The sequence below is a fragment of the Triturus cristatus genome, chromosome 5_1 (genome assembly GCF_964204655.1).
Source record: "Triturus cristatus chromosome 5_1, aTriCri1.1, whole genome shotgun sequence".
In the NCBI taxonomy this organism is placed as follows: Eukaryota; Metazoa; Chordata; class Amphibia; order Caudata; family Salamandridae; genus Triturus; species Triturus cristatus.
Window position 1 is genome coordinate 314,592,585 of NC_140587.1, and position 26,046 is coordinate 314,618,630.

General features: G+C 46.8%; 1 protein-coding gene across 2 annotated transcripts in view; it reads right to left on the reverse strand.

The window, feature by feature from the left end:
• The window catches only part of MTBP (MDM2 binding protein), a 236,302-nt gene that overhangs the window by 191,292 nt on the left and 18,964 nt on the right, over positions 1 to 26,046 (reverse strand). For both annotated transcript variants that reach the window (XM_085605039.1, XM_085605040.1), the window contains exons 2-6: positions 14,358 to 14,441; positions 12,632 to 12,705; positions 12,391 to 12,539; positions 11,705 to 11,763; positions 10,720 to 10,864 (exon numbers count right to left, since the gene is read on the reverse strand). In XM_085605039.1, coding sequence (XP_085461165.1) covers positions 10,720 to 10,864; positions 11,705 to 11,763; positions 12,391 to 12,539; positions 12,632 to 12,705; positions 14,358 to 14,441 — 511 coding nt within the window. The remainder of the gene's footprint in view (positions 1 to 10,719; positions 10,865 to 11,704; positions 11,764 to 12,390; positions 12,540 to 12,631; positions 12,706 to 14,357; positions 14,442 to 26,046) is intronic.

A 26,046-nucleotide genomic window follows, 5' to 3' on the forward strand; every position in this document is an offset into this window, starting at 1 on the left:
AGAAAGATATTGTTGCCTCATTCAATTGAATCAGAATATACCTTATAACATTGCAGTTTTGTACAGTGCTGGAAATCAAGATCGTAGCTTACCCTTGGAGTCAAGTGTTTTAAAAAGAGTTTCAAATGTGCCGGGTTCCAGGTTTTCAGCAGATCAACTGTGCATTCTGACAACTTCAGTGCAAACATTAAGTTTCGATAAAAGACGTATTTTGAGGATCCTTCCAGTTTTAGTAGAGCTCTTAGAGAACCTTGTTCAGCAGGTAAGATGTTATACGCCCATCGAATGATACTAGTGATTCCTCTAGCGTATGTACTAGTTAGAGAAAACTCGAGGCGCAGGGCTTGCACAGGTACAGCTTGAGACATTTTGGTTAATTTCCGAAGAATCTTGCTTTGAGTTGTATTGGATGCCATTGATTTATAGGAATATGCTCAAGAGCATATGAAAGAACTGGAGGGATCTTGATACTAAAAACCTGTAAAAGGGTTGACAAGTGCCTTCGCCCGGTAGAAGAATATAACCTTTGGAGCGCCCCGGCATGAACATCAGCTTTGTAGGCCAGGTGCTGAAGATGGGAATGATTTTTTAAGGTTTAAGAAAAAATACGACCTAAATAGATGTATTCATTCACTATTTCTAACGGTTGTCCTCCTAAGGTCCAGTTATAGTTTATGTATCTTATACTTCCTCGAAAAGGAACTATTTTTGTCTTTATTGTGCTAGGGACCAACAAATTTTGATCTGCATATGACGCAAGTGCATGCAAGTTCCTTTGGAGGCAGAACGGAGTAAGATCAAGGATAATCACATCATCTGCATAAATCAAATTATGAATTTTATGTAGTGATATTTTCGGAGGGAAATTAGGTATCTGCATAAAACAATCTGGGAGATCACTAAGGGAGAAGGAAAATAGTAGAGAAGCTAAAAGACACCCTTGTCTTAGGCCATTTGATGTTTTAATTGGGGATGTAAGGCCCTTCTCTTTCCCCAATAGCACTTGGCACCAAGTTTCGGAGTGGAGTGACACAATTATATGTAATAAGTTACCCAGGATTCCCAATTTGTTTTTTAGCTTACACCAAAGTATTGGTCTGTCCACTCTGTCGAATGCTGTTGAGAAATCGACAAAGATAGAGTAGACGACCTGTCAGTTCGAGACCACATATTTATCAATTATTGTTTGTAACATCGCAATATTATCAGTTACAGAATGTTTGTTGCGAAACCCAGCTTGATTAAATGGAATTGATCCAGTTGAGAAGGCCCACTCTGAGTTGTTCCACTACACTGGCCACGAAGAACTTTCCTGTCGCATCGAGCAGTGCGATCTGACGGTAATTGCCGGGGGACAGTCGGGAGCCCTTCTTATAGATAGGGATAATTATACTTCCTTTCCAAGATTTGGGAATTTCGCCAGTGGCGAAGCTATGGGAAAAGAGGGGGGCTAAAAACAAACTCCACTCCTTTGGATTCTTTTGGAGCACCTTTATTGGAATTTAATCTGGGCCCATTGCTGCAGAAGTTCTTGCATTTCTTATATGAAGTTCAATTTGAAATGGTGAAGGGGCAGGATCATCAAAAGTAGTAACCTGTATCTTGCCCGATGGTTGTATCATGATTTCTTTCCTCACGTTATTTTGTATAAGTTTGCTAAATACACTTCCCATTCCCTTGGGGGGGGACTGTTGAGGCTTGTAAAGTTTTTTTGGGCCCGTTTCTTTTGCAATAAGAGTCCAGTTTTCACGTATATATGTTTGTTTAGCCACTACCTGAATCTCCATACATTTTTTATCCTGTTGCACTTTTCGTTGTTTGTCTTTCGCCCTGCATTTGCGATTTATGAGTAATTTAATTTCCTGTTGTCTACTGTCGGAGAAACATAAGAATTGTGCCCAAATTAATTTGTTAAGTAATATTACATTTTTGTCAGGATTTTTCTTTTTGTGATTTCTTGTTTGGGAGCTTCGGGGATTAAGGGATTCTTGCAGGAATTTCACTAGTTTCTTTAAAGCGACTTCAAAATTTGCTATTGGGTCTGAGATGTATAGTCTCAAATATTTGCGTAAGTGCCTTTGTTATGTTATTATTGTCGAGTGCTCTCGTATTCCAAGTGATTTGTACTTGTACTTGATTCACGAGTGCAGGACTTTGTGAATACATGTTATAACCCCCAGAGCTAGACTTCGCGATAAGGCCAGTTGTAAGATTAAGAATTGCGTGGTCGCTTCCCTGATTGAAGTTAATGCTTAGGTGTTCTATCTTCCTGAGCAAGTCCTGGCTACATATCATGTAGTCTAATATTGAGGAATTAAATATACCTGTTCTTGTACTTGTTGCCGGTATGTCTCCTTCTGTGTTACCGTTTAAGATAACTCCACTGAAAGCTGGTAGCGAGAAGAGTATTAATTTCCCCCATTTATCTGCTTTGATCCCTGGGGGAAAATCTGGTGTTGAAGTTAACTGGGCCTCATCGTGTAATCCGCATTCCCATTTCTCCAGCAAGTCATTGAAAATTTTCCCGTTAAAGTCTCCCATTAGGAAGATTGACGGGAATCCTAAGGATTCTACCGCCTCTTCCAATTCCTCATACATAAGGAAGTCAGGCGGAATATATAAGTTGTAAATGAGCAAGTCATTTGGAGTATCTGCTAGCTCCTTCCGGCACTTAACCTTTATACATTGGCTGTTTGGTGTTTTCATGGGAATGATTTCCTGTTCCCATAAGAAATCTTCGCTTAGAAGTACTGCTAATCCGCCCTTAGCATGTCCCCGGCTGACTGGTTCCGCTGGGATATCATATACAATATAATTGTCTAGATGAAAAGTTGTAGTTGACCATGTTTCCTGGAGTGCCACAATCCCTGGGTCATCTTCCATAATCTTTGCAAGTTTCTCCTGGGTTTTCCCTGCAATATTCCAGGAGGTAATGCTCAGGCCTTGGTTAAAAAGGGAGTATTTTTGCCCTTCCCTGTGTTTTACCATTTAAGTTCTCAGCAAACCAGGACCATTGCTTTTCATCTGTTTTTGTCTCCTCTTTAGGGGTAGGTTTGTTCCAGATTTTTCTTTCACCATTCCTGATAGATATTGTTAGATTTTCATTTGTAATGTTAATCAAGTCAGTGTCACCAGTGTGGCCTTGTGGGAGTGAGTAGTTTTTCATATCAGTAATCTCTTTGGGATTGTTCCGATTGTGGAATCCCTTATGGTCAACTGCTACTACATCGTATCCATTTTTAAACAGAATTTCTCTTTCCTTTAGAATAATGCCCAGAATCACCCGAGACCAAAAGTCCACAAAGGCTACCGTAAGTTTGGATTTTAAGGGAAAGACTACTAATTTCTTCTCTGCACTTGAAAAGGAGTGTAACACATGAATCTTTTGTATAAGATTTGTAATTCTCTCCCGGTTAAGTGGATCATTCCCTGATGGGAATAGATCAGTGAACTCCAAAGTATGTGAGTGAGTCTGCTCTTCGTAAAGGGTCTGGAGTTTTTCTATCGGTTGGGTGGGCGCTGGTTGGAGAAATTTATTACATCTTAAAGGTAGTTGAAAAGGTAACTGCCAAAGGGTTTAGAGCGTTATTGGTCTCTTTTAATTGTGTATCGATGTGCTCCGTAATGTACTGATTTGGATTATTTTCCAAATGTTTGTCCTGTTCAGATGATTGGAGTTCGGGAGATAAAAGATTTTGGAAACTTTAACACTCGTAATTTTTGTTTCGCGAATCTCCTTGTTATTCTTTTCTTCTGCCTTTTCTTTATGTTCTTAGTAATTCTCCTTTCCTTTTTAGATAAAAGGGTATCCGAGGGGAGTAAGGCTGGAGATTCGGACAATTTTCTTCTTTTTTTGTTTTCAGTTGTCAAAGATTTATTGGTTTGATCAGCTGTGACTTTAGAATTGATCTTATTAAAGATTGGATAAAATGCTTTGACTGGGTTTGAGACTTTATCGTTATCTGATTCCTTGAAAAATGTGTTAAGCGAAAACGTTTGAGTGATCTCCAACTTTTTCTGTGATACTTTGTTTGTTCCTCTCCGTTTGGGTGAATGCATGCTTCATCTTTAATAGTATTTCTTCGTTTAAAAGAGTATCTTTGTGATTAGGAAGATTGTCCTCAGTTTTTCCCATTCCTTTTTGGGGTGGTGACTGGCAGATACATTGCCGTTTCCTTTCTTTATCAACAAGATATTACAACATACCTATTTGTGTGTCCAACATCTGATCTGAGTTATCCATCTTGTTCCCCAAAAGGTTGAGAATTAATTCTAGAATTTTTTGTAGGGAAAATAAAGAATTTGATACCGGTGTATGACCATTTGGAGATTGTAAGTGCATTGTGGAAAGAAATTCTGGTGATAGGGAGAGATTCCCTAGTGGAGTTGGATTTGAATTTCTTTGGGGGGTACTATTTGTAATTGTCAAATGATCCTTCATCTCTCTAGGCGCTTGGCTCAAGAGAGAAACGTAGATGTCAGGTAAAGTAAAGTCTGTAGCTGGAATTTGTTGTAAATTGTGTTCTAAGGAAGGTGATTATGTTATTCCCTGCGATACTTCTATATTTACCAGATCTTGAGCGGTGGAGTTGCTGACTTTATGGCCCTTGAGGTTTTTTTGATCTTCACTAAGATCAGCCAGGGTCACTTTATTGGAGTTTCCGACGTTCAGAGCACTTCCTTCGTCGTTGGGGTCGATCCTTTGTACATTACGATTTATTTTTGGAAGGAATGCCGTTATTTCAGTAGTCCCCACCATGTGTCCTACATGGACCTTCGTGCATGCATTTTTGCGTATGTCTTGCTGTGTTCCGATTCTTTTCATAAAGATCGTACGAGATCTTAATTTTTTGTAAGTCATTCTAGGGTAGGCGATTACAATAATTACTTGAGGGGGACTTTAGATAATTAGCAGTCTTTTATGAGAGTTCTTTTTGGTGATAATGAATACTGTGGTCAGGGTGATGGTTGAACTTGGTCGTGAAAACCCAGGGGAAGGTAATTGGCGGGTTATGGCGACAAAATGTGCTGGGATGGCAAACAACTTCACCGCGTATTTACCTGGCTCTCAAACAGTGGTTTGTACTCATTTGTCACAGGCCTATCTGGCCGTCCTAAACCTTCCAGAATCAGGCCATCGCAGCAGTCCTCGCACAACGTCCTCTCCGACCAAGCCTGTGGCCGGCACGGATAACACTGCGGAAAAACAGAAGCAACCGGAGTCAAATCAGCGCTCTCTCGCTGTAGCCCTCCCCACTACACAGTCAATCAGGAGGCCTCACCGTACAGCCCGCTGTATCCTGCACACCGTCCTCCGCTCTCCTCCTCCACCGGCGCCTCCTCTCGGTGCCCTTGGGAACCAGGTGTCCCAGTCCCAGGAGTCTCCAGGTGTCCCGCAACGAGTGGCCCCGGGGGATTCCTGACGTCTTCGGATGTCCTCGGTAGGTTTTTCGGCGGGAGGACGGGCTGGGTGGACGGGTTGGGTGGGTGGGCAGGCAGGTGCTCACCGCAGGACTCGAGAAACAGCAGAGCAAAACACAACAGTAGCTCCTCCACACAACACTGGCTCCTCCGCGGGCACTGTTACAAAAACGGTAATATCAGCACTCTACACCACTCAGAACTCCATCCAGTGCCAATAGATTACTCTGCGAATCGCTCTCAGGCGTACTTAGAGAGTAATATGCGGCAGCAGCTCCTGCCGCATTAAGGAAGCGTTCGCGGCTCCCAGACCGCACCAGGTGATGGCCTCACGGCTCCTGCCAGATTGCAAATTGAGCCTCGGTTTCGGGCGTGCTCAGCAGGTAGCCTGCCGCGTCAGACAAGCATTCGCTCCCGCCGCGGCACAGAGCGGCCGGTAGCCTCAGAAAATTGTGGCCCAGTTGGGGGACCAAGTGGGGGCCAGGCCAGTGTGCGGCTTTCCGGTGGCGCTTACAGCTTCCGCGGCACCAGTGGCGTTTTTTACAGCGATCGGCGCCCAAAACGCTAACGGCCTCTCTCAGCCCGCTCACAGCCTGCTCACTCTACCCTCTCCACCCTGCTCTTTGCTCTTCGCAAAACGTGGCACTGGAGTACCGCACCAATCTCACAGCAAGGCAGGAAGAGCGTCCCAATCAAATTTAAATAGTAGTGGAGTGTCATCTGCATAGTTGGGCAAGCCAAGAGTGAATGAGCTCAGCAATGGGCCTAAGGTATATGTTGAATAAAAGTGGTGATGCTCTTTGATGTACCACTGACAAAATTGATTGAAGAGAGGAAGTGAACAAGTGCCACAGTGAGTCCTATCCAAGAGAAAGGAGTGTAACTACTCCAGTACGGTTCCTCCAATACCAGGTATGCAGCATTCATTAAACAGAAAAGATTGGGGGCAGTGACAAATACTGCTGACTGAACCAAGAGGATCATGGCATTGATACTCTAGACATCTGCAGCAAGGCAGGGATTATCTACAACTGCAATGGTAACAGATTATATTACCCCCTTAGGCCACATCATCCAAAAGTCTAAAAACATGCACACAAAGCCATCTAGGATTTTAGGTGCTCCCATAAAGAGCCACAGGTAGGTGGTTGAGTGTATTGAAAGGATGCAGTGACTGTTTCTTCAGTAGCAGAAGAACAATTCTAGCCTCAAAAGAAGCCAGCACACTACATGAAAATAAAGATTAGTTCAAGATGTTAAAGGGAGAAGTAATCAGTATATACATCTTTAAACCGAGGAGGAAACATCATTGAAACTGGACCAGAGGGTGTAACTGAACTGCAGGAGTCTGGTAGGAGAGATATAGCGGGCTGCTCTTGTGAATCGATATCAGTCCATGCGAAGTTGGTAATGTTGAGGGTATAAAGGAAGAGGTGGTGAGACCAAATTCCTCTCCTATGTTTTCTTTAATGGTGCTATGTTTTTTACACAAACATTTTAGATTATTTTGCAAAAAGACAGAGGCAACATGGGTAGCTGTGGACAAACTAATAAGGATTTTGAACAATTTGTTTACTGTCACCTTAGAGAATCCTTGAATAAAAAGTTTGAAAGTAGGTTTCCCTAATGGAGGCGTTCCATTTCGTAAGCGCCATTTTGTATTCACAAGTTCTATTGTCGTCATCCTACCATATCCATATACATTGAGTGAGAGTCAAATGACATTTAAGTTTGGCCAGCAAAATATTAAACTTTGGAGAGCTTTGGTCTTTAACCTTGATGAATTTATTAGTGGTGTGTGCTACAGAATTCCATGCTAACAAAATGTGAGCACAATATCCCATATAATCAGAAATCGGGCTAATCTAAAAGCAAACTGTTTACTAGTGGGTCTGAGGTAAAGGGCCTAAGGCAGCTGGTATTAATTTTCTTCAGTATCTCACTTGTCTGAGACGTATCTGAAAATCTGAGATTTTCCAGTGGGTAATAAACTGAGCTTAATATAAAAAATCTCTATAAGCCTTGGGTGCAATGGCAAGGTATAGGATGTGCCCATCAACATGGTTCGCTGACATTGATAACTGGGATAATGCACTGGTGTGAATAATTTGAGAAAATTACGACTAAGAGTGTCCGGAAGGTGTATCTATGTGTAGATTAAAGTCTCCCACATTCATTGGAATTGAGGGCCTTATGCCTAAGGAGGAAATAGCTTCTACAAAGTTGATGAAAAAGCAGAAGGATTGATTGCCTGGGACATGATATACTACCATGGTCAAAAAAGTGACTTATGTGTTTGCTGCAAAGTTGATTGTCTTGCAAATTCTAAAGTTTTGACAAAGGGGGTAAAAAGGACAGAAAACGCAAATGCCAATTTACGGAATATAAATTATATAATAGGCCGGTGGCGCAACTCTGTCTTAACGGCATCCTTTCAGCACCCTTTAAGCTGTCCCGCGGGACACGACAGGGATGTCCCCTATCCCCACTCTTGTTCATCCTAGCAATGGATCCGCTGATTAGGCACTTTCAAGAACGTCACGTTGCAATTCTGAAAATGGTGGTACTTCCCAAATTTGTATATCTTTTTAATAATATACCAATCCCGCTAACGGACGTTTTCTTCCGCACACTTAATTCCCATCTGGTTCGACTGGTATGGGGAGGGAGACAGCAGCGCTTCCGTTGGTCCATCCTCACACTGCAATACGATTGGGGGGGATACAGTGTTCCCAACTTCGAACTGTATTATTTAGTGGCAGAATGTAGATATGCGCACTCTTGGTATCACCCAGACGCACGCATTCCGTTTCTACGACCTGAGGCGGACCTGGTTCTTCCAGTTAAACTATCCGTAGTACTCACGAAAGGACTGCCCCGCGATAGAAGGGACATACAAACAGTTTCTACCACCTCCTGGGCATGGGGGAAATTGAGAAAGGTCACAGGCGCCGCGCATCTATATTCTTCCTCCCTTCCACTACCTAACGCTCAAGGGTTACCGCTCACAGGAGAGGGCTTAGTGCAACGCACACTTACTACGCTGGACATTAGTAAAATAGGGGACCTTTTCCCTGAGGGGCATGCCTTCTCTTTAGACGAAGACGCTAGACTGGCAGGAAGCAGTTTTATGACACGCTTCATTATGACCCGGGTCCGGTCGGTTCTCTCGGCCACAATTCCCACTAGAATTGGAATCCTACTCTCCCCTTTCGCTAGTGATCGAGAATCCGGACGGGGCCCGACTGGTCTCCACGATGTACAAGCCTAGCCTCAAAATGAAACCTGTAAAAGATACTAAACTCCGTGAGGTGTGGGAGGCAGATATAGGGAATCCCATAACCGACGACCAATGGGCAAAATGCTGCGCGCCACTAAAGACGTATCCCTAAATAGCAGACACAAACTGATTCATTTCAATTTTTTGCGCCGGGCTTACTTTACTCCTGCCGTGGCGCACAGGATAGACGCCAACAGGTCCCATGCATGTTTGAAATGCGCCGCACCACATGCTGATTTTATGCATTTAGCCTGGACGTGCCCACAACTGCAGTCATTCTGGGCGGGCGTACACACGACCCTGGGGAACATAATCCATATCCCACTGAATCCAGTCCCTGAAATTGCGTTGTTAGGCTACACGGTGCAGATCCCCAAAAAAGTCAGGAAGCTGGCCTCAGCAGGGCTACTTTTGGCCAAAAGAGAAGTTGCCATACATTGGGGCCGGAAGTCTGCTCCCAAAATGCAGGATTGGCTACGTTGTATCGCATATTGCAATGTCAATGCGGAATGCTATACGTATTTGATGCCGTTGACATCCCGCCCCAGGGACATATGGGGGCCATTCAGAGACTATGTAGCTGCTCAGAAATGGGCCTCAGATCAGCGGATTGACAACGGCATTGTACCGGAGGGTGTGGGTTGAGTGGGTAGCTGCCACACGCAAAGCGAGACTCTACTCATGTTCAACATGGTTTATACCTGTGAGACATGGAGAGATCGGGTGGGGAGGGAAACGGGAGAGCTAGCACGTGCCTGATGGGTGGGGAGGGGCTGAATACTAGATTTCTGTTAGAGGATAAGTGCAATACCGTGAGCAGGCATTTGATGCTGTTATGAATGTGATTGTAGTTGAACTTCAGAGTGCGAAGATTAGAATTGACACAATGTTTGTTTGCATCATCATGTGCAAACTGTTTCAATGCTTTAAATAAAATAATTAAAAAAAAATAAAAAAAATACGGAATATAACACCCCAACCGCATTTGACGCATATGCTGTCTGAGCAGAAAAGACTATAATTAGCCAGAATGGCTTCAATCCCCACAGAATCAGTGAATCCTTTAGCCATGCCTCTGTGACAAAAAAATATTTTCCTTTACAGCTGGATAAGTCAGCAGCCTACCACTTGGAGTATGGAGAACAGAGGCACTGATATCCAAAGAGACAATGCCAGACAGAGACATAGCATGAGTGGGTAAGCCAATATAACTATACCAGAGATTGAGAAGTTCAATTCTGGAGTACGCACTCTGTGGTTGCACAGAAGAGTCACTGGAATGGAAGCCTTGACGGATAGCACGGCTGGTCTCTTTGCTCAGCTGCGCAGACAGGTTTGCCTTTGGGGCTCCTTCAAAACTGGCCTAGGAAAATCAGGTCACTGCACAGAGATATGTCACATTATGGGGAAAATCCTGATAAAGTAATGGTCAAGTTAGTTATGCAATATGTTTTGAAAGCCCTTACTCCATGGCTACAGTTTGCTGAGTCAGTTGTTAATATTAGCACATGGTATGAAGAGGCAAATGCTTTACAGGAACGTCGAAGACTGTGGCAGGGATTTAGCAGCAGTGGCTGGTCTAGAAATATTACAGAAAAACTGATTGCCTTTTGTCTATGCACATGTAAGCGTGGCATAGAGTGTGCCCACAGACACTGTTAGTAATTAGCATAGCGATTATAAAAGATTTTTTAATAATCATTTACTAAATAAGAAGATGACTGATTGTCAAGTCTGTCTCAGAAAACAATTTCCAGGCACTAAATTAAGCTGGCAGCATGCCATATGTGGTAACCTGAAAGTCATGCATTCAAATGCCAGAAAGACCAACTCAGTCTTTTGTTCTTCAGCAAAGTGAGATAGGCAAGAAATTCATCCAATCATAGGTATGTGGCTAACCCAAAGGCCAGAGTCTGACTGGGGGGAAAAAAAGCATCTCTGGCAAAAGTGCTCAAACCATTCCCGTGCTCAACACAGGGTCATTTAGGAGTTACCCAACACGTTAAAGATGCACTTACCCTTTTCTATCTTTTGCTGCAATAGTGATCTTAGCAGAATGCCACTCCATCAAGTGTTTTAAGGCTCCTACAGCAGGAAGACAGTCTTTGAATTTGGGAGCATCTTTGTCCAGTGCCAGGAGAATAATGTCAATCATTGCTCTTCCTGTCCAGGGAGACAAAACAAATCAAAGAAGTTTATACCTAAGTGAATGCGGACAGTGGCCATCTCAATTTAGTACAAAACTGAGGCAATGCTAAATGGTTCAGCAGGAGCCACGTCGTTTATAGGCACTACAGGTAGCTTGCATTACAATGGTTCTAGTTATTTCAACAAAAGAACAGACATGGTGTGCAATAGTTCTCTGCATGATAATTAGTGAGCTGGCTTGGTAAATACTGAGGAAATGTTCATTACTTCACTACGGGCTTATTTACTGTGTCATTGCCATACCAATAACTCCAGAACTCGCTGCTTTCTGACTCTCAGGCTCCATGTTACAATCAGCTGACAGAAAAAACCAAATTTGCCTAACACCCATGAAGGCCATTTAATAATAATGTGTCTCACTTCATTGATATAATCTCTTATACTCAGGTTCTGGTTAAATACATGTGTTCATAAATTCTTTATGTGAAAAAAGGGTGATGCATAAACCATTTAGGCAGATCTGCCAGGAGTAATAAGTTATTTATTACCATCGCAGAATTAGGGGAGACCCCTCATGAGTAGCTTGCCCTAGACGTACTAAACAATGGTAATAAAAATAATTTCACATGGAGTGTCAAAACATACCATATGCTGCTATGGCATATATAATTCAGTTCACCTGCTTCTCATAAAAGCAAGCCATTAGGACATATTTGGCTCATGCAGCAGCAGAAAGCACACATTTTCAAGCAAAGCTTGTGGAGGACTTCAGGGGGCTTCAATATCACAAACCCACATCTTCTGCAATGTAAATAACATTTCATGAAGCTCCTAGGTGGTCCTAGGAACACTTGCCTGGAGCAGGAAGTTGATCTGATAAGAGATGTATACTCTCTGCAGACTCCTCAAATAATCTGAAAATAGAACATAAGATATAATGAAACTGGCAAACAAACAAAAGTGCACTTCACACATGAAACAATGAAGCAGCCAGAAGCTTCAGAAATAATCAATTTGCTCTCCATAATCTACTGGAGAACCTAGTATCTTACATAGCTGTGTTAAGGACTAGTAGTATCTGAATATTTATAAAACTGTATATCCCTCAAATGCCATGAAGAGCGACACCACACTTTATGATGGTGGAAAGTAGCAAAGACCATTCTGCAGACGTGATCTCAGAGATTAGAGGACTTCAAAATATCCAACAAGAGAACCTGAAAGTCAATTCAAATTAATTTGACCTGTAGGTTTCCATATTTGACGTAGAATAAATCGAGCATTCTTAGGCTTTTATGTCTTAGGTTGTGTTCATTGCATGCACCCAGTACAAATCGTCGATGGATTTTAAGAGTTTGAGTTTTAGAAAACCTGTCACAAGGACAAACAACTATTCACGGTCAGCGCAGGGCCATAAACGAAAAACCCAGATTTAAGAATAGTAGTGGCGATTAGGACTGCAGCTTTAATCGACACATTTAAAAAACTGCTGCTGCATCTTTTGATGTCCATAACACAGAATACATATAAAATAAACGTACTCAGTTTGCGACGGCATTTTTTCGCAGGTTTCGTCTTCATCAACGCTTTGAATGGCAGTCAAGCATTCTTCAACTGATGTTTGCACTCCCTCCTCACTACCATCTTGTTCGCTGCTCAAAGAAAGCTCTTCCCAAACAGGGTTCGAGAACTACAGCAATACAGAAAAGTAACCCTGGTAGTAAAAAAATGTTCAACCAGAATGAAGAATCAAATAATCCTTCACCGATATTTCACACCTACCTGACAGGTGCCATAAATTCCTTGGACAGCAAAGAACCACTTTCTTGGGCCTGGAGCACCAGCCACTGAGCATGCTGAAATAGAAATACAAGGATTGAAGCTTCTTGGTCACAAGCTACCACGAATAATACCACTTTCTATGTAGTGTAAGGCCTTAGAAATAAAATACCGGCAAAGGTTTTTTACATTATATACTGTAAAAAGAGGAAAATAGGTACATAGTCCAATTATTGTACTAACCCAATATTGCAGAGCTTAAAAATTGGAATTAACACAGTTCTAACATCTAGGTCAGAATTCCTGAAAGCAAACATTTTACAAAAACCATCGTCAAGGATTATATTAGTTGTAGATGGCGGTTATCAACATTAGTTGAAGACATTTTGTAAGCGAATTACACTTTTTTTTAAAAAAAAAACCTAACTCTTGAAATCACAGATAACAAGTCTCTACTAGGATGGCAAAACAGAAAGACATTTATCATACTTAGAAAAATGCAAAGTTTAAGACCAACACCTACATTAAAACAAATAATTGCTCAACTCCTGATCTAATAAAAAAGAAATACTGCAAGGATCATATAGCTATAAAACTCAGCGCATTGCACACTTGCAGCATGATTAAAAAAAAAATCTTATGGGAAAGAATTTGTAAATTCAAGGTGTAAGAAAGTGAGCGAACTTGGTGAAAAGTAAACCTTGAATGGCTTGTCCTCCCAGCACTTAGAAGGCTGTAGATCAATAACCTTCCTAAAGAGTTTTGGTATTGTGCTTTTTTGTAGGTAGCTATACTGAAGCTTTGTGTGCATTTTTGCAGCAAGCTATCAAGCGGTCCTGTGTTGCCTGTGCCAGCAATACTCTCCTGGGCCAACTGGTACAGTCTTTCTTTGCCAGTTTGATGTATAGGATGAACACTGCTATATTCCAAGAAGGATGGAGTGAGACGTGATACAGGGTTCACTAACCTTCCCAAACATTTAACTATACAAAAACAGACCCCTACCACGCTTGGCCTCTCTCTCTATATCACCATATGGTATTAAAAGTTCTCTCACCCACGAAGATTCCAAGCGGCATACTTTCCCATAAGAGTCCTCAGGCAGATACCTAGTGTATCTGGAAGGACTCAACCTTGGTAGCAAAGGCAGCTGTTTGATTATTGGGTGGGATCCTGGAAGTAGCCAGGGTGTCCTTTGAAAATAAAATTAAACTTCAGGACACCCTAGACTATTTTAAATCTATGCTCCCACCCAATAAACAAAGAACTCCCTTGATTACCAAGTTTGAGACAGTCCAGATTCAGTAGGTATCTGGACAAGGACTCTATGATGAAGCATGCCACTTGGAATTCTAGAGGGCGAGAGTCCTAGTAACACCATAGGCTGATCCCCTTGGGCAGGTATGGCGAGATAGGCTAAGCATGATAGGGGTTTCCTCCTGTTTATGTATGGTGAGATAAACTCCAACCAGTTCTACTTGCTTCTAAGTTTTATGTATGTGGTTCTCCTTGTGCTCTTTCAAAATTTTCTCCAGTTTCTTTGAATACAAATGGTGTTGTGGGCAGACCCCGAGTCCTGTCTCTAAGAAAAGGGATGAGACTTGTCAAATGTACTGAGGGAAGATGGGGAACCTATTCAAGTTGCATGCCAACCGAAATAGAATATAAAATAATTAATAGGGTAATGCATGAATGGTCGAAACTGCATTATACAGAAAAATGAACATACCTGGAAATGTGTTTTCATCTACATAAGATGAGGAGCTGCAGTTGCCCTTAATTAAGTTGTAAACCTCACTGGCAGTTGTAAGACCTGAAAATTAAATTAAAGTTGTCACTTAAATTATTAGAGATGTTCTAATAGATACAAAGCAAATGTAGTTGAGAAAATGAAAAAACAATTTAGTGAAGCATCAAGGAAGAATGGAAAGATAAAATTAAAACGTTATTTTAAGGTTTAACTCATATGTTCTTCTATAAATAACCCAATACTGCCCTCTTTCCCTCATTGAGGCATAAGGACTACCAATTTTCAGCATTAATCTACCCGCTTGTGAATTTGCATTGCTACAACTTAATTAGCACAGAGTCATAGTTTATAACCAAATAAATTCTTACCCGAATTAGCAGCTGAACTGAACAATAAGGTCTATGTAAGTCACAGCCAATCAGCTCATAGTCTTCACGCCTAGATACCATTATTTCCAATGTTTGTCCTTTATTACTCTGTCCGGTGAAGTAGAACCTGGTTTCTAACTTGTGACCCTTTCTACTGCCTGTAAAGCCACGATTAAGGCCCATTTAATGTTAATTGCTATGTGCATGTTCATTATTGTTAGCTACTGTTATTCACAATACAATGCTGATATTCAAAGTATACACAATATGTATGGTGTGATAAATTACCAATAAAACAGTTCTTCCTGAAAAGAATATACAACAAGTACATTATGCTACAGAGCCCATCATAAGGGCAGTCTTACTGCAAATCTTCGGCTACACATCACTACAAGGAAGGTCACCTTCTCACACATCCTCCGAGAAGCGACTGGAAATCTGGGAACGGAGATTTGGTAAGAGTGAGAACAAGAAGCCTCCAGGAAGCTGTGCACCCCAAGGATGTCTGGCATTCACCCCAGACATAGCCCAGCTAAGTCTATCGGCCCTGCAGACCGAAGGTTGTCCCCAACCTCGTCTAGATATTCCAATGTCGATCTCACTTCTCAATATGGCTACTAGGAAGTAGAGCTAAACTATGTCAGAAGAATGAAGAACATAATATATTAATATATATTTATTTTTTTGTTCCCAGTCAGCTTTGAAAATGGGCTACGATGGAAAGAATCAGCACAAAAAGTGCAACATTCAAATGGACAGCAATAGACCAGGTATTACCCACTGGATGGTCTGTTTGTGAAAATGTTTGCGCAAACCACAAGTCCCATAATGCCTCAACTTGCATCCACGGAGCAGGTCCAATGAGGGCCAAGACTTTAAAAACCGCAAATGGACGAAAGGTTTGTGTGAAGATCAACGTTGGACTATGCCTTTGAAAAAGTTTGCAAAGAACGAAACGCGTCAGGCAGCATGTCCGAATGCAAATAAATTTAAATGAACAACCGGTTCATGAGTGCGCCTTCGTTCATGATTGAGGGAGTCTGTGTGGATATAAATACGGCTTGGTCCTGCCATTGGACGCACCACCCGCAAAGAGCGCCACAATGCCCCGAAATGAACCCTGTTGTTTTGCTGTCGAGAGATGTTATGGGGTAATGGCCGCCTCGGACTTACCGAGGCTGGGATCATAGTCAGCTTTGAAAATGGACTGCGATGGAACGAATAAGCACTAAAAGTGCAACATTCAAATGGACAGCAATAGACCAGGTATTACCCACTGGAGGGTCTGATTGTGAAAATGTTCGCCCAAATAACAAGTCCCATAATGCCTCAACTTACAACCACGGAGGAAGTCCAATGAGGGCCAAGACTTTAAAATCCGCAAATGGACGAATGGTTTGTGTGAAGATCAACGCTGGACTTGAAAAAGTTCCCAAAGAACAAAACGCGTCAGGCTGCATGTCCGAATGTAAATAAATTTAAATGAACAACCGGTTCGTGAGTGCGCCTTCCTTCATGATTGAGGGAGTCTGTGTGGAGATATATATATATATATATATATATATATATATATATAGATATATGACGAGATTCCGCCTGGAACACTCCTGCACGCCAACTATCCTGGAGGAGAGCGGGAACAAACGGAAACCGACCCTGATAGCGAGTGAGTAGATTTTCTTTATTCAAATTCACAGCACCGCCTGCATGTATATATGCCCACTCAAATCTGCCAGCTGTGGTTAGCAAATGGGCTAACCTCGGGCCAAATCACAATTTTCCACACACAATGATAGCTTTTTTGCTATTAACAAAATGGTGGCTGCAAGATTGCAATTTCTGCACAGAGAACCCCTTTTTTCCTTGCCTTTGGGTGACTTTGAAGAAACCTTGCTGCGCTCGGTGATTACCGGTGGAGCGGAACCGCCATCTTGGGGGAATTGAAGGACAGCGGGCTAGTCTTCACCCCAGACACTACAAATGCACGCACTAACGCGTCCGTGCAGCGGGCGCACCACTTGCGTGCCAAAGGCGCGTCTAAGGCAAGCACGTCTGCGCCAGTCCGTGCCCGACCGAGCCCTGAGGCCAGGAATGCTGGCCCAAATGAGGTAAATAGTTATTAACCCCAGCAGTCTGTCATTTTTAACCATATTTTATTGGCATTTGTGCAATAACAGTACATACAATTGTACGTATACCGGTTCAGTCTTTGGCGTATTTTCATCCATAACCTTTTCGTAACAAACTATCCCCACTCCCCCCTTGAGTTGCTTGCTAATAGGCGAGATGTGGAAAGTGTGTGCAGAGAGGTGGTCAGGTTCAAGGGCCCTAGAAAACGGCTATTGTCTCGCTGTTTCCTTCAGGTGTGCGGGGCGGGTTGCTCCTCTTGCCCGTCGTCTGGGTCCTGTGTTGCCACCCTCGGAGTGTTTCCTTCGCTGCTAGCGTCTGCGTCAGCTGCCACTAGTTCCCCCACAAGATCCTCCCAGGCTCTGGCCTTCTCCATCTTGCCTATTCCCTTGCTGGCTTCTCGGAGTAACAGTCTCCCTTCTGCCCCCGCCCATCTTTCGAGCTCTCTCCTCCAAGTAGCGAGTCTCGGCCCGCCCGGCGCCTTCCAGTTCCTAGGTCTTGAAACTTCCCTGTCACCATGTTTCTAGCTGTGTGAGGGAACCACCCTAAGAGGAAATGTTCTGGGGTCTGTGGGAGTTTTGGCGATCAGGTCACTTATTATATGCCTGATTTACCCCCAGAATGTTCACAATATGGGGCAGCTCCAGAACATATGAAGTATGTGCGCCTCTCTTTCTCCGCACCTGGGGCAGGCTGCAGAGTCCGCGCCAAAATACCTTAGAATGCGAACCGATGTTAAATATGCTCTATGCAGCACATAGTAGTTAATTAATTTGAAGCGCGCGTTCCAAGATACTTTTAGGGTGCGTTCTAGGATTTTGTCCCAGTCTTTCTCAGGTATGTTCTCCTCCCACTGTGTTCCCAAACGCTCTAGCGGTTGTTGTATATCCCACCGTATTGCTTTATAGAGACAGGATACAGTCTTGATTCTTCCTGCTGATAGTGCGACATACCTGCATCCCGCCAGCGCTCTCGGCTCGGCGTCCCCGGTCTTCCAGTGTATCCTAATCATGCACATTAGAGCCCTGTGCTTCAGGAAGTGACCCCCTGGCAAGTCTTATGCAGTTTGCAAGTCTACAAAGGGAAGAAGTGCAGAGTTACGCTTTAAGTCAATCATCTCCCGCAGTCCTGCCTCCACCTAGTCCTCCAGTCCTGCCCAGTGTTCCCCCTGTGAGAGGTAGCGTAGCATCGTGAGTGGTATGTCAGGGGAGTAGGGAGTAGCTGCGCCCACTTTCCTCAGATACCTGGTCCAGCAGCGCACTATCACCTTAGTCTCTGTTGTGTCCTCAGCCGAGGTGCGACGCACCCGAAGGAGGATTCTCGCCAGCGTGGCCGTGTCTGGTGCAGTTGGGCACCGCTCCCGATCCGGGTTTTGATCTGCTGCTAGCCACTGTATTAGCCAGTATAGTTGTGCCGCTAGATAGTAGGCCTCGAGGTCCGGCACCGCCAATCCGCCTTCTGCCGTGGGGCGTCTCAATATTGTCATTGCCACCCTCCGTCTGCCTGTACCCCAGATAAATGTCATTTTTGAGTCTAGCTCCTTGAACATTGCTTGTGGAATCCATACCGACAGCGTTCCGAAGTAATATAGTAGGCGCAGTAGTGTCACCATTTTCAGAACAGTCACCCTTCCAGCTATGGATTGCGGAAGCGTTCCCCAGAAGTTTATTGCTGTTTTTGCCGCCCTCATACCTCTTCCCACTTTACCATCCAACAGGTCTGCCGCACCATGATATATTTTAACTCCCAGGTACTGCAAGCAATGGGGCTCCCAGCGCAGATGTTCTTGCGTAAGCGGCAGGGGGGTGGGATGGGGGGTGGTGGAGAGGGGGTATCAGGTGCCAATGGGTATAGGCTGGAATTTTGCCAGTTAACCCTGAGGCCAGTCATAGTGCCGAAACGAGTTAGCATGCTGCCCGCGCCCTGCAACTCCCCATCCATGTTGCGGAAGAATATTAGGAGGTCATCCGCATATAATGCGATGTAATGTTGCCCTGTCACCGTTTCCAAGCCCCCATAGTCCCGACCGCTCCTGGCCCTGCTCGCCAACGGTTCCATGGCCAGGGCAAACAGGAGCGGGAGAGGGAGCATCCCTGCCTCGTGCCTCTCTCCACCCTCTGTCTGGGTGAGATAATCCTCCCAGTGCGCACGCGGACCGAAGGGGACGTGTAAAGGAGCCGCACCCATGTCAAGAATCCCTCTCCCAGCCCCATCTTGGCTAAGACCTCATATAAATATTGCCACTCTAGGCTGTCAAACGCCTTTTCAATATCTACTGCGAACACTGCCGCCGTTTGTTTGTTTGTTTGTTATACCCATCCGAGTCCATTACTGCCAGGAGCCGATGGATGTTTATGGCTGTGTTCCGCCTGGCATAAATCCTGCCTGGTCTGCGTGCACCTATAAGGGCATGTGCGGCAGGAGACGCGTCGCTAGGATTTTACTTAGGATTTTATAATCCATATTCAGCATGGACAGTGGCCTGTAGGCCATATAGTCATGAGGTTCCTTCCCGGGTTTGGGTATTTGGATAATAAGGGCTTCTCTGGCACTCTTGGGCAGCTCTCCCAACTCTCCAGCCCCCTGGTACATCGCAGCCAGTTTGGGGGTCAGCTCATCTGAATAGGTTGCATAAAATTCGGCCGGTAGGCCATCTGTGCCCGGGGTCTTGTTTCGTGCCATGCCCTTGATAGCGACCCGTATCTCTCACTGTGTAATATCAGCCACGAGTAATTCCGTCACGTCAGGGTTCAGGACTGTCAGCGGCAGGTTAGCCAGATATTCCCGGATTTCTGCCGGTTCGCATATGCACGTCTTTGTGTAGAGGTTGGCATAGTAGCACGCAAAGATCCCATTGATCATGTCTGGCGCATAGTGTCTGGTCCCCCCTTTGTCCTCCATCTCCACCAGAGGAGTGCCCCTAGTTGTCGACTTAGTCAGCCATGCCAGGAGTGAGCCTGACCTGTCCCTTTCAGCATGCATGTGCTCTAAATACTTCTTGTAGATGAAGCTTCTAAGCCGCTCTGTTTTCTACGCCACTTCCTCTTTAGCATCTAAGAGTGCCGCATGCAGTTCCGGGCGTCCCGGCCTCCTGCGTTCTCTCTCTTCGTGCCGACTCTACCGCCTCTAATTCACGCGTGATGACGCGCCTAACCCCTGTGGCCCGTGTTATACACTGGCCTCTCAAGACCACCTTGAACGCGTCCCACTCTACATTCTGTGACCGAGCCTTGCCCGCGTTGGTTTGAAAGTAGTGCGTTATTTTGTCTATGATCTCCTCTCTGAAGGCCTGGTCTTCCAGGATGTCTGGGCGGAGCCTCCATGTGGGGATTACTGCTGGCGGGTGTGCCCATTTCAGGGACATGAGCAGTGGGTTGTGGTCCGAGATGGTGGACGCAAGATATTCTGCGCCTGTGACAAGGCGTTGGACGTCTACCGAGCAAAGGGGTGCATCTAGGCGTGCATGTACGTCATGGACTGCTGAGAAGTAGGAGTAGTCCCTCCCTTGTTGGTTCAGGGTGCGCCATGAGTCTATCAGTCCCCAGCTCTATCTCCATGTGGTGAATGCGTGGGAAGCACGCGCCGCCTGGGAGTTTTGCAATGGGGGATGGGTCCACGCTATTGAAGTCGCCCCCTGTTATGACCGTAGCCGCAAGGTATTGTGCTAGTCTGTGGTTCAGTGTCGCAAAGAAGGTAGGTTGGTCCACATTGGGGGCATAGATGCTAAGTAAGCTAATCTCTTGGCCCTCTAGTCCCCCCCTTGACTGCCACGTATCACCACTGAGTTTAGTAATTGGAACGGCACCCCTGCTTGGATCCATATTAACGCCCCTCTCGCATAGGCCAAATAGGTGTTGTAGTAAAGCTGCCCCCTCCATCTTTTGTGTAGTGCTTGCCCTTCCTTCTATGTTAGGTGCATTTCCTGCAGGAGTGTTATCTGGGTTGCCCGTCTCCCAATATAAGAGAGTACCTTGTGGCGCTTTGACATGGTGTGCATTCCCCTAATGTTCCACGTCATACATTTATAGTGTTGTTTATCAGCCATTGACTTTGGATTCGGTGAATCGGCCGCTACCCAGGCTGGGCAATGCCCTCCCCTCACCCTCCGCTCTCCCTACCATAGAATTCCTTATACAGTGCAACTCAAGGTTACCCCCCCTTGTCAACAGTAAACATGTTCCCCAACTCCCGCTCCCCAGGATAAGTAGGAAAACCCCTCCCATCCAAACCAGTATAAAAAGTCTACAAGTGACTGCTTGCAGTTCTATCAGTCAGTCTCCAGGGGTGGCCCCTCATCGGTGCTCTCCCAGTCTCTGCGGCCCGCATCCCCCACGGAGTCTTCAGTAAACTGCCCCTCAGCTGCGCATCCCCTTCTGCCCCTGTACCTTAATGCTGAAACAGTAGTGTCTCGCAGCAATCTGGTTGCATTCATCACCGTCTCCCGCTCCCCGCCATTAAATGATGTCTTCCGCCGTCTGCGGAGTAACCGTTGGCAATGTCAGGCTTTGCGCTTCAGAGTCGCTGGACCCACTCTCCGAGCAAGTGTCTGCAGTTCCTCGCCGCTCTCAGGAGGACCCGGATTCTCAGTTCCACCGCTGATCAGGGCCACCACCCGCATTGCGCTCCGCCGTTCTAGTTGTGTCTCCTCCTGTGAGGGCGCCATGATCTCTTTCCCGTGCTTCCGGTGTCGTGAGCGAAGTCCTCGCCTCCGTCCCCCCTCAGGTTCTGCACTTGCGCTGCTCCTCCATGTCAGTCTATCCATTCAGACGCCTACTGCAGGGTCCTGAAGAACTCTGTGCCCTCCGTCGTGGTAACCCGCAGCGTGGCCAGGTACCGAGTCACGTATTTGTAGTTCAGTTGACGTGGTCTCGGTTTCACATCTCGGTACGATCCCCTTCGGCGCTGCACCTCAAGTCTGGGGAAAATGCGCACTACAGAGTTGTGCACTTGGATGTCGCCTTTGAGGCGCGTCTGAGTTAGGAAGTGATCCCGGTCCTTATAGTGGAGGAGTTTTGCTATCACCACCCGTGGTGAGGCGCCTGGTATAGGTGGCTTAGCAGGGACGTGGTGTGCCCTCTCCAGGGCGAAGAAGTTCGACAGGCCGGTTGCTTCTGCGTGATCAGTATTCGGCATCCTCCGCCCTTTCCTCCAGAGTTCGCACTTTGGTTTCCAGCTTGGTCATTCGATGTTGCATGTAATTTGTCGTGACCCGGTCCACTAGTTTCTTGTGGTCCTCCCGGAGCAATCCCATGTCCAGGCTGAGAGAGTCAATTTTCCCTTCCAGGCGTTCGCTGGAAGCGGTGATAGCTTGCAATATGTCCTGTAACGTGAGGTCTGCAGGATGTTCCATCCTCGTTGCGGACTTCTCGGCCTCATCTGGGGGTCTGCCCGCCGCGAGTTCTTCCTTATCCTTCAGTTTCAGAGGCTTCCCCATGGCGTCCTCCTGCCCCACTATGTTCCGGGCGCTATGCGTGCTCATGGGATGCCGTCAAACTGCTTCGTGGGCGCGATCCGGGCCCCGCCCGCAGACGCCCCTCCGGCAGCCCCCAAGGCGCGTCAACCGTCAACCATCCAACTCCTCAGGGGCCTCCCGGCATCACTGCCAATTGGGGCGCACCGTCTTAGGTAGTTCAGCACCCAGTGCTTTCCAGCCCCGCTGCTCCTCCGCCCCTTCCTCTTTTGGGAGCTGCGTTCAGGGCTTCCCGGGTCCACTCCCAGGGTAGCAATACCCACGCTCTCCAGGGTTCAGTCCAGCGTCCCCGGAGGTCACCAAGCCCCTCTGCTCAGTGTATGAGTGCCCTCTGGTTCGTGCGGATAATGGGGTCCGCCCGCAATATAGTGGTTTTCTCGCCTCCTCACCTTCAGGGTGCTACTCCCAGTGCTCACCCAAGCGGCAGTAACTCAGGCCGCGCCGCAGTTGTTGCACTCCGTGGTTCCCCAGGGAGGTCCTCTGGCACCGTCACCGTCTCCCCTCCCTGCTGGTCGTTCCGCCTTCCCCTACTAGCTCCCCTGCATTGGCCTCAATTCCTCGCGCTGGTTCGCGCCCAGGGGGCCGGGAGGGAAGCCCTGCAGGTCTCAAGCCACGCCGCATCAGCTCCTCAGGCGCCTCCGCGCGCCGCCGGTTTGTCTAAGTCCAGCCGCCGTCAGCAGTGCGTTCTCTCCCTCCTCTAGCACCTAGTGGGTCCCGCTAGAAAGTACCTTGTGGCCGGTGCGGGGCCAGAGGGGGAACACGTCAGTCCTCCGCGTTAGCTCTCTGCGCACCCTCCGTGCCCGGCACCACCATCCCGGCCGTGCCTGGAGGCGCGCCCGCCGCGTCTGCTTCTCAGCGACCATACCCCGCCAGCCTTACTTCTTGGGCTTCCAGGCCCTGTGTTGGATCTTGCTTGAGGGGCGGGAGAGATGCACCACAGGCCCTTCGCCGCTCCGCAGAAGACTCTCAGGCGCCGCCATCCCGGTGCGCCGCCGTTTTGCCCGCTTCTGGCCTCCGCGAGCGGTGTATTCCCTTTCCCTCTGCTAGCTCTCGGGGGAAGGGGGGGGGGGGTTCCTCCAGTCGGTAGCTTGATGTCGGCGCCGGGCTGGAGGGGGAGCCCGGCAGTCCTCCTCCCGAGGCGTCCGCGTTGGTTTCCTGCGCGTTATCGGGGCTCGTCAGCGCCCGCTGGGAGCCGCCATCTTGGCTGTGCACCCGGGCGCACTCGCCGTGGCCGATTTCGCCCGATCTGGACCGCACGCAGGAGAGACTCGTTTCACCTCCGGTATGTCCCTTCTGTGTTGGCCTTTGTGGGGATGCTTTGTGAGGGTTCAGGCCCATCGTAGGGCGTCAGGATGGCTGTGGATGGCGGCTGGCCGATGGGAGCTCCCGAGCAGTGCTGCTCACTCCATCGGCGTCAGGCCATGCCCCCCAACCCCAGCCGTCTGTCATATTCTGCTAAATCAAGTCAAGTCAAGTCAAGTCAGATAATTTGTATAGCGCGCTACATACCCAGAGGGTCTCAAGGCGCTTGGAGAAGGGTGAGGGAAATTACTTGTCGAATATCCAGGTTTTAAGTTGCTTTCTGAATGCTAGGTGGTTATGAGTGAGGCGAAGGTGAGTGGGAAGTGTGTTCCAGGTTTTAGCCGCTAGGTAGGAGAAGGATCTTCCCCCCATGGTGGTTTTGTTGATGCGAGGTACAGCAGCAAGGGCTTGGTTGGGAGAGCGAAGTTGGCGGGAGGGGGTGTAGGAGGAGAGTCGTGTGTTGAGGCATTCTGGTCCAAGTTCGTAAAGTGCTTTGTGTGCGTGGGTAAGGAGGCGGAATGTTATCCTCTTATTGACGGGGAGCCAGTGGAGGTCTTTCAGGTGACCAGAAATGTGGTCTTTACGCGGGATGTCTAGTATGAGTCTGGCTGATGCGTTCTGGATGCGTTGGAGTTTTTTCTGAAGTTTTGCGGTGGTACCGGCGTGTAGGGTGTTTCCGTAGTCCAGGCGGCTTGTAACCAGTGCGTGGGTGACCGTTTTTCTAGTTTCGGTGGGGATCCAGCGAAATGTTTTTTTGAGCATGCGAAGAATGTTGAAGCAAGATGATGAAACGGCGTTGACTTGTCTGGTCATCGAGAGTGAGGAGTCCAGGATGACGCCCAAGTTCCGTGCGTGGTCCGTCGGGATGGGTGCTTTTCCAAGGGCTTCTGGCCACCAAGAGTCGTCCCAGGCAGAGGGGGAGGTACCTAAGATAAGGACTTCTGTTTTGTCTGAATTCAGTTTCAGACGGCTGTGCTTCATCCACTCGGCTACTTCTTTCATTCCTTCATGTAGATTGGTTTTGGCGGTGTTAGGGTCTTTGGTGAGTGAGAGGATCAGTTGGGTGTCATCAGCATAGGAGATGATGTTGAGGTTGTGTTGGCGAGCGATGGCCGCAAGGGGGCTCATGTATACGTTGAAGAGGGTGGGGCTGAGTGAAGATCCTTGAGGCACGCCACAAATGACTTCAGTGGCATCTGACTTGAATGGTGGGAGGCGGACTCTCTGAGTTCTTCCTGTAAGGAACGAGGTGATCCATTCCAGAGCTTTTCCTTGGATACCGATGTTTCTGAGGCGTTGTAATAGGGTGCTTTGACAGACTGTGTCGAAGGCTGCGGAGAGGTCGAGGAGGATGAGGGCGACTGTGTCTCCATTGTCCAGTAGAGTTCGAATGTCGTCTGTTGCAGCGATGAGTGCGGTCTCAGTGCTGTGTTTGGCTCGGAAGCCAGACTGTGAGGAGTCGAGGGATCTGTTGGTTTCGAGGAAGGCGGCGAGCTGGTTGTTGACAGCTTTCTCGATGACTTTGGCCGGGAATGGTAGGAGCGAGATGGGGCGGTAGTTTTTGAGTTCGGTGGGGTCTGCTGTGGGTTTTTTCAGAAGGGCGCTGAGTTCGGCGTGTTTCCAGCTTTCCGGGAAGGTGGCGGAGTTGAGGGAGCAGTTGATGACGTCTCGGAGGTGTGGTGCTATGATGGAATCTGCTTTGTTGAAGATGTGGTGAGGGCATGGGTCTGTGGGGGATCCTGAATGGATGGAATTCATCAGGCGGATGGTGTCCTCAGTGGAGATTGGGTTCCAGTCGTTAAGGACGTTCAGGGGGGGTGGAGGTATGGCAGAAGGTTGGGTGGGTTGGTCTCCGGATAGGTTGTCAAAGCTGTTGTGGATGTCAGCGATTTTGTCGTGGAAGAACGAAGCTAGGGAGTCGCAAAGTGTTTGAGAGGGAGTGATGTCGTTGGAGTTGGCAGTGGGGTTGGTAAACTCTTTGATGATGTTGAATAATTCCTTGCTGTTGTGGGCGTTGTTGTCTAGTCGGTCTTTAAATAAGGCTTTCTTGGCGGTCCGGATCAGTTGGTGGTGTATGCGGGTGGCGTTTTTGAAGGCGTGCTGGTGTTTGGGTCTTTTTTCCAGGCCTTCTCAAGGGATCGACAGAGTTTCTTGGATTTCTTAAGATCATCGTTGAACCAGGGGGCGTTTTTGCTGCCTAGTTTGATTTGACGTTTTTTCAAAGGTGCTAGGTTGTCGGCGCTGTTGGTTAGCCATTGAGTGAGGTTGATGGCTGCTTGGTTGGCGTTCGAAGAGTGGGCAGGGGGGTTTTGAAGAAGCGATGAGGAGATCTGGTCGATGGTGAATTTGTTCCAGTTTCTTCGCAAAGTGGGTTGAGGATGGTTGTGTGTTGTGGTCTTTT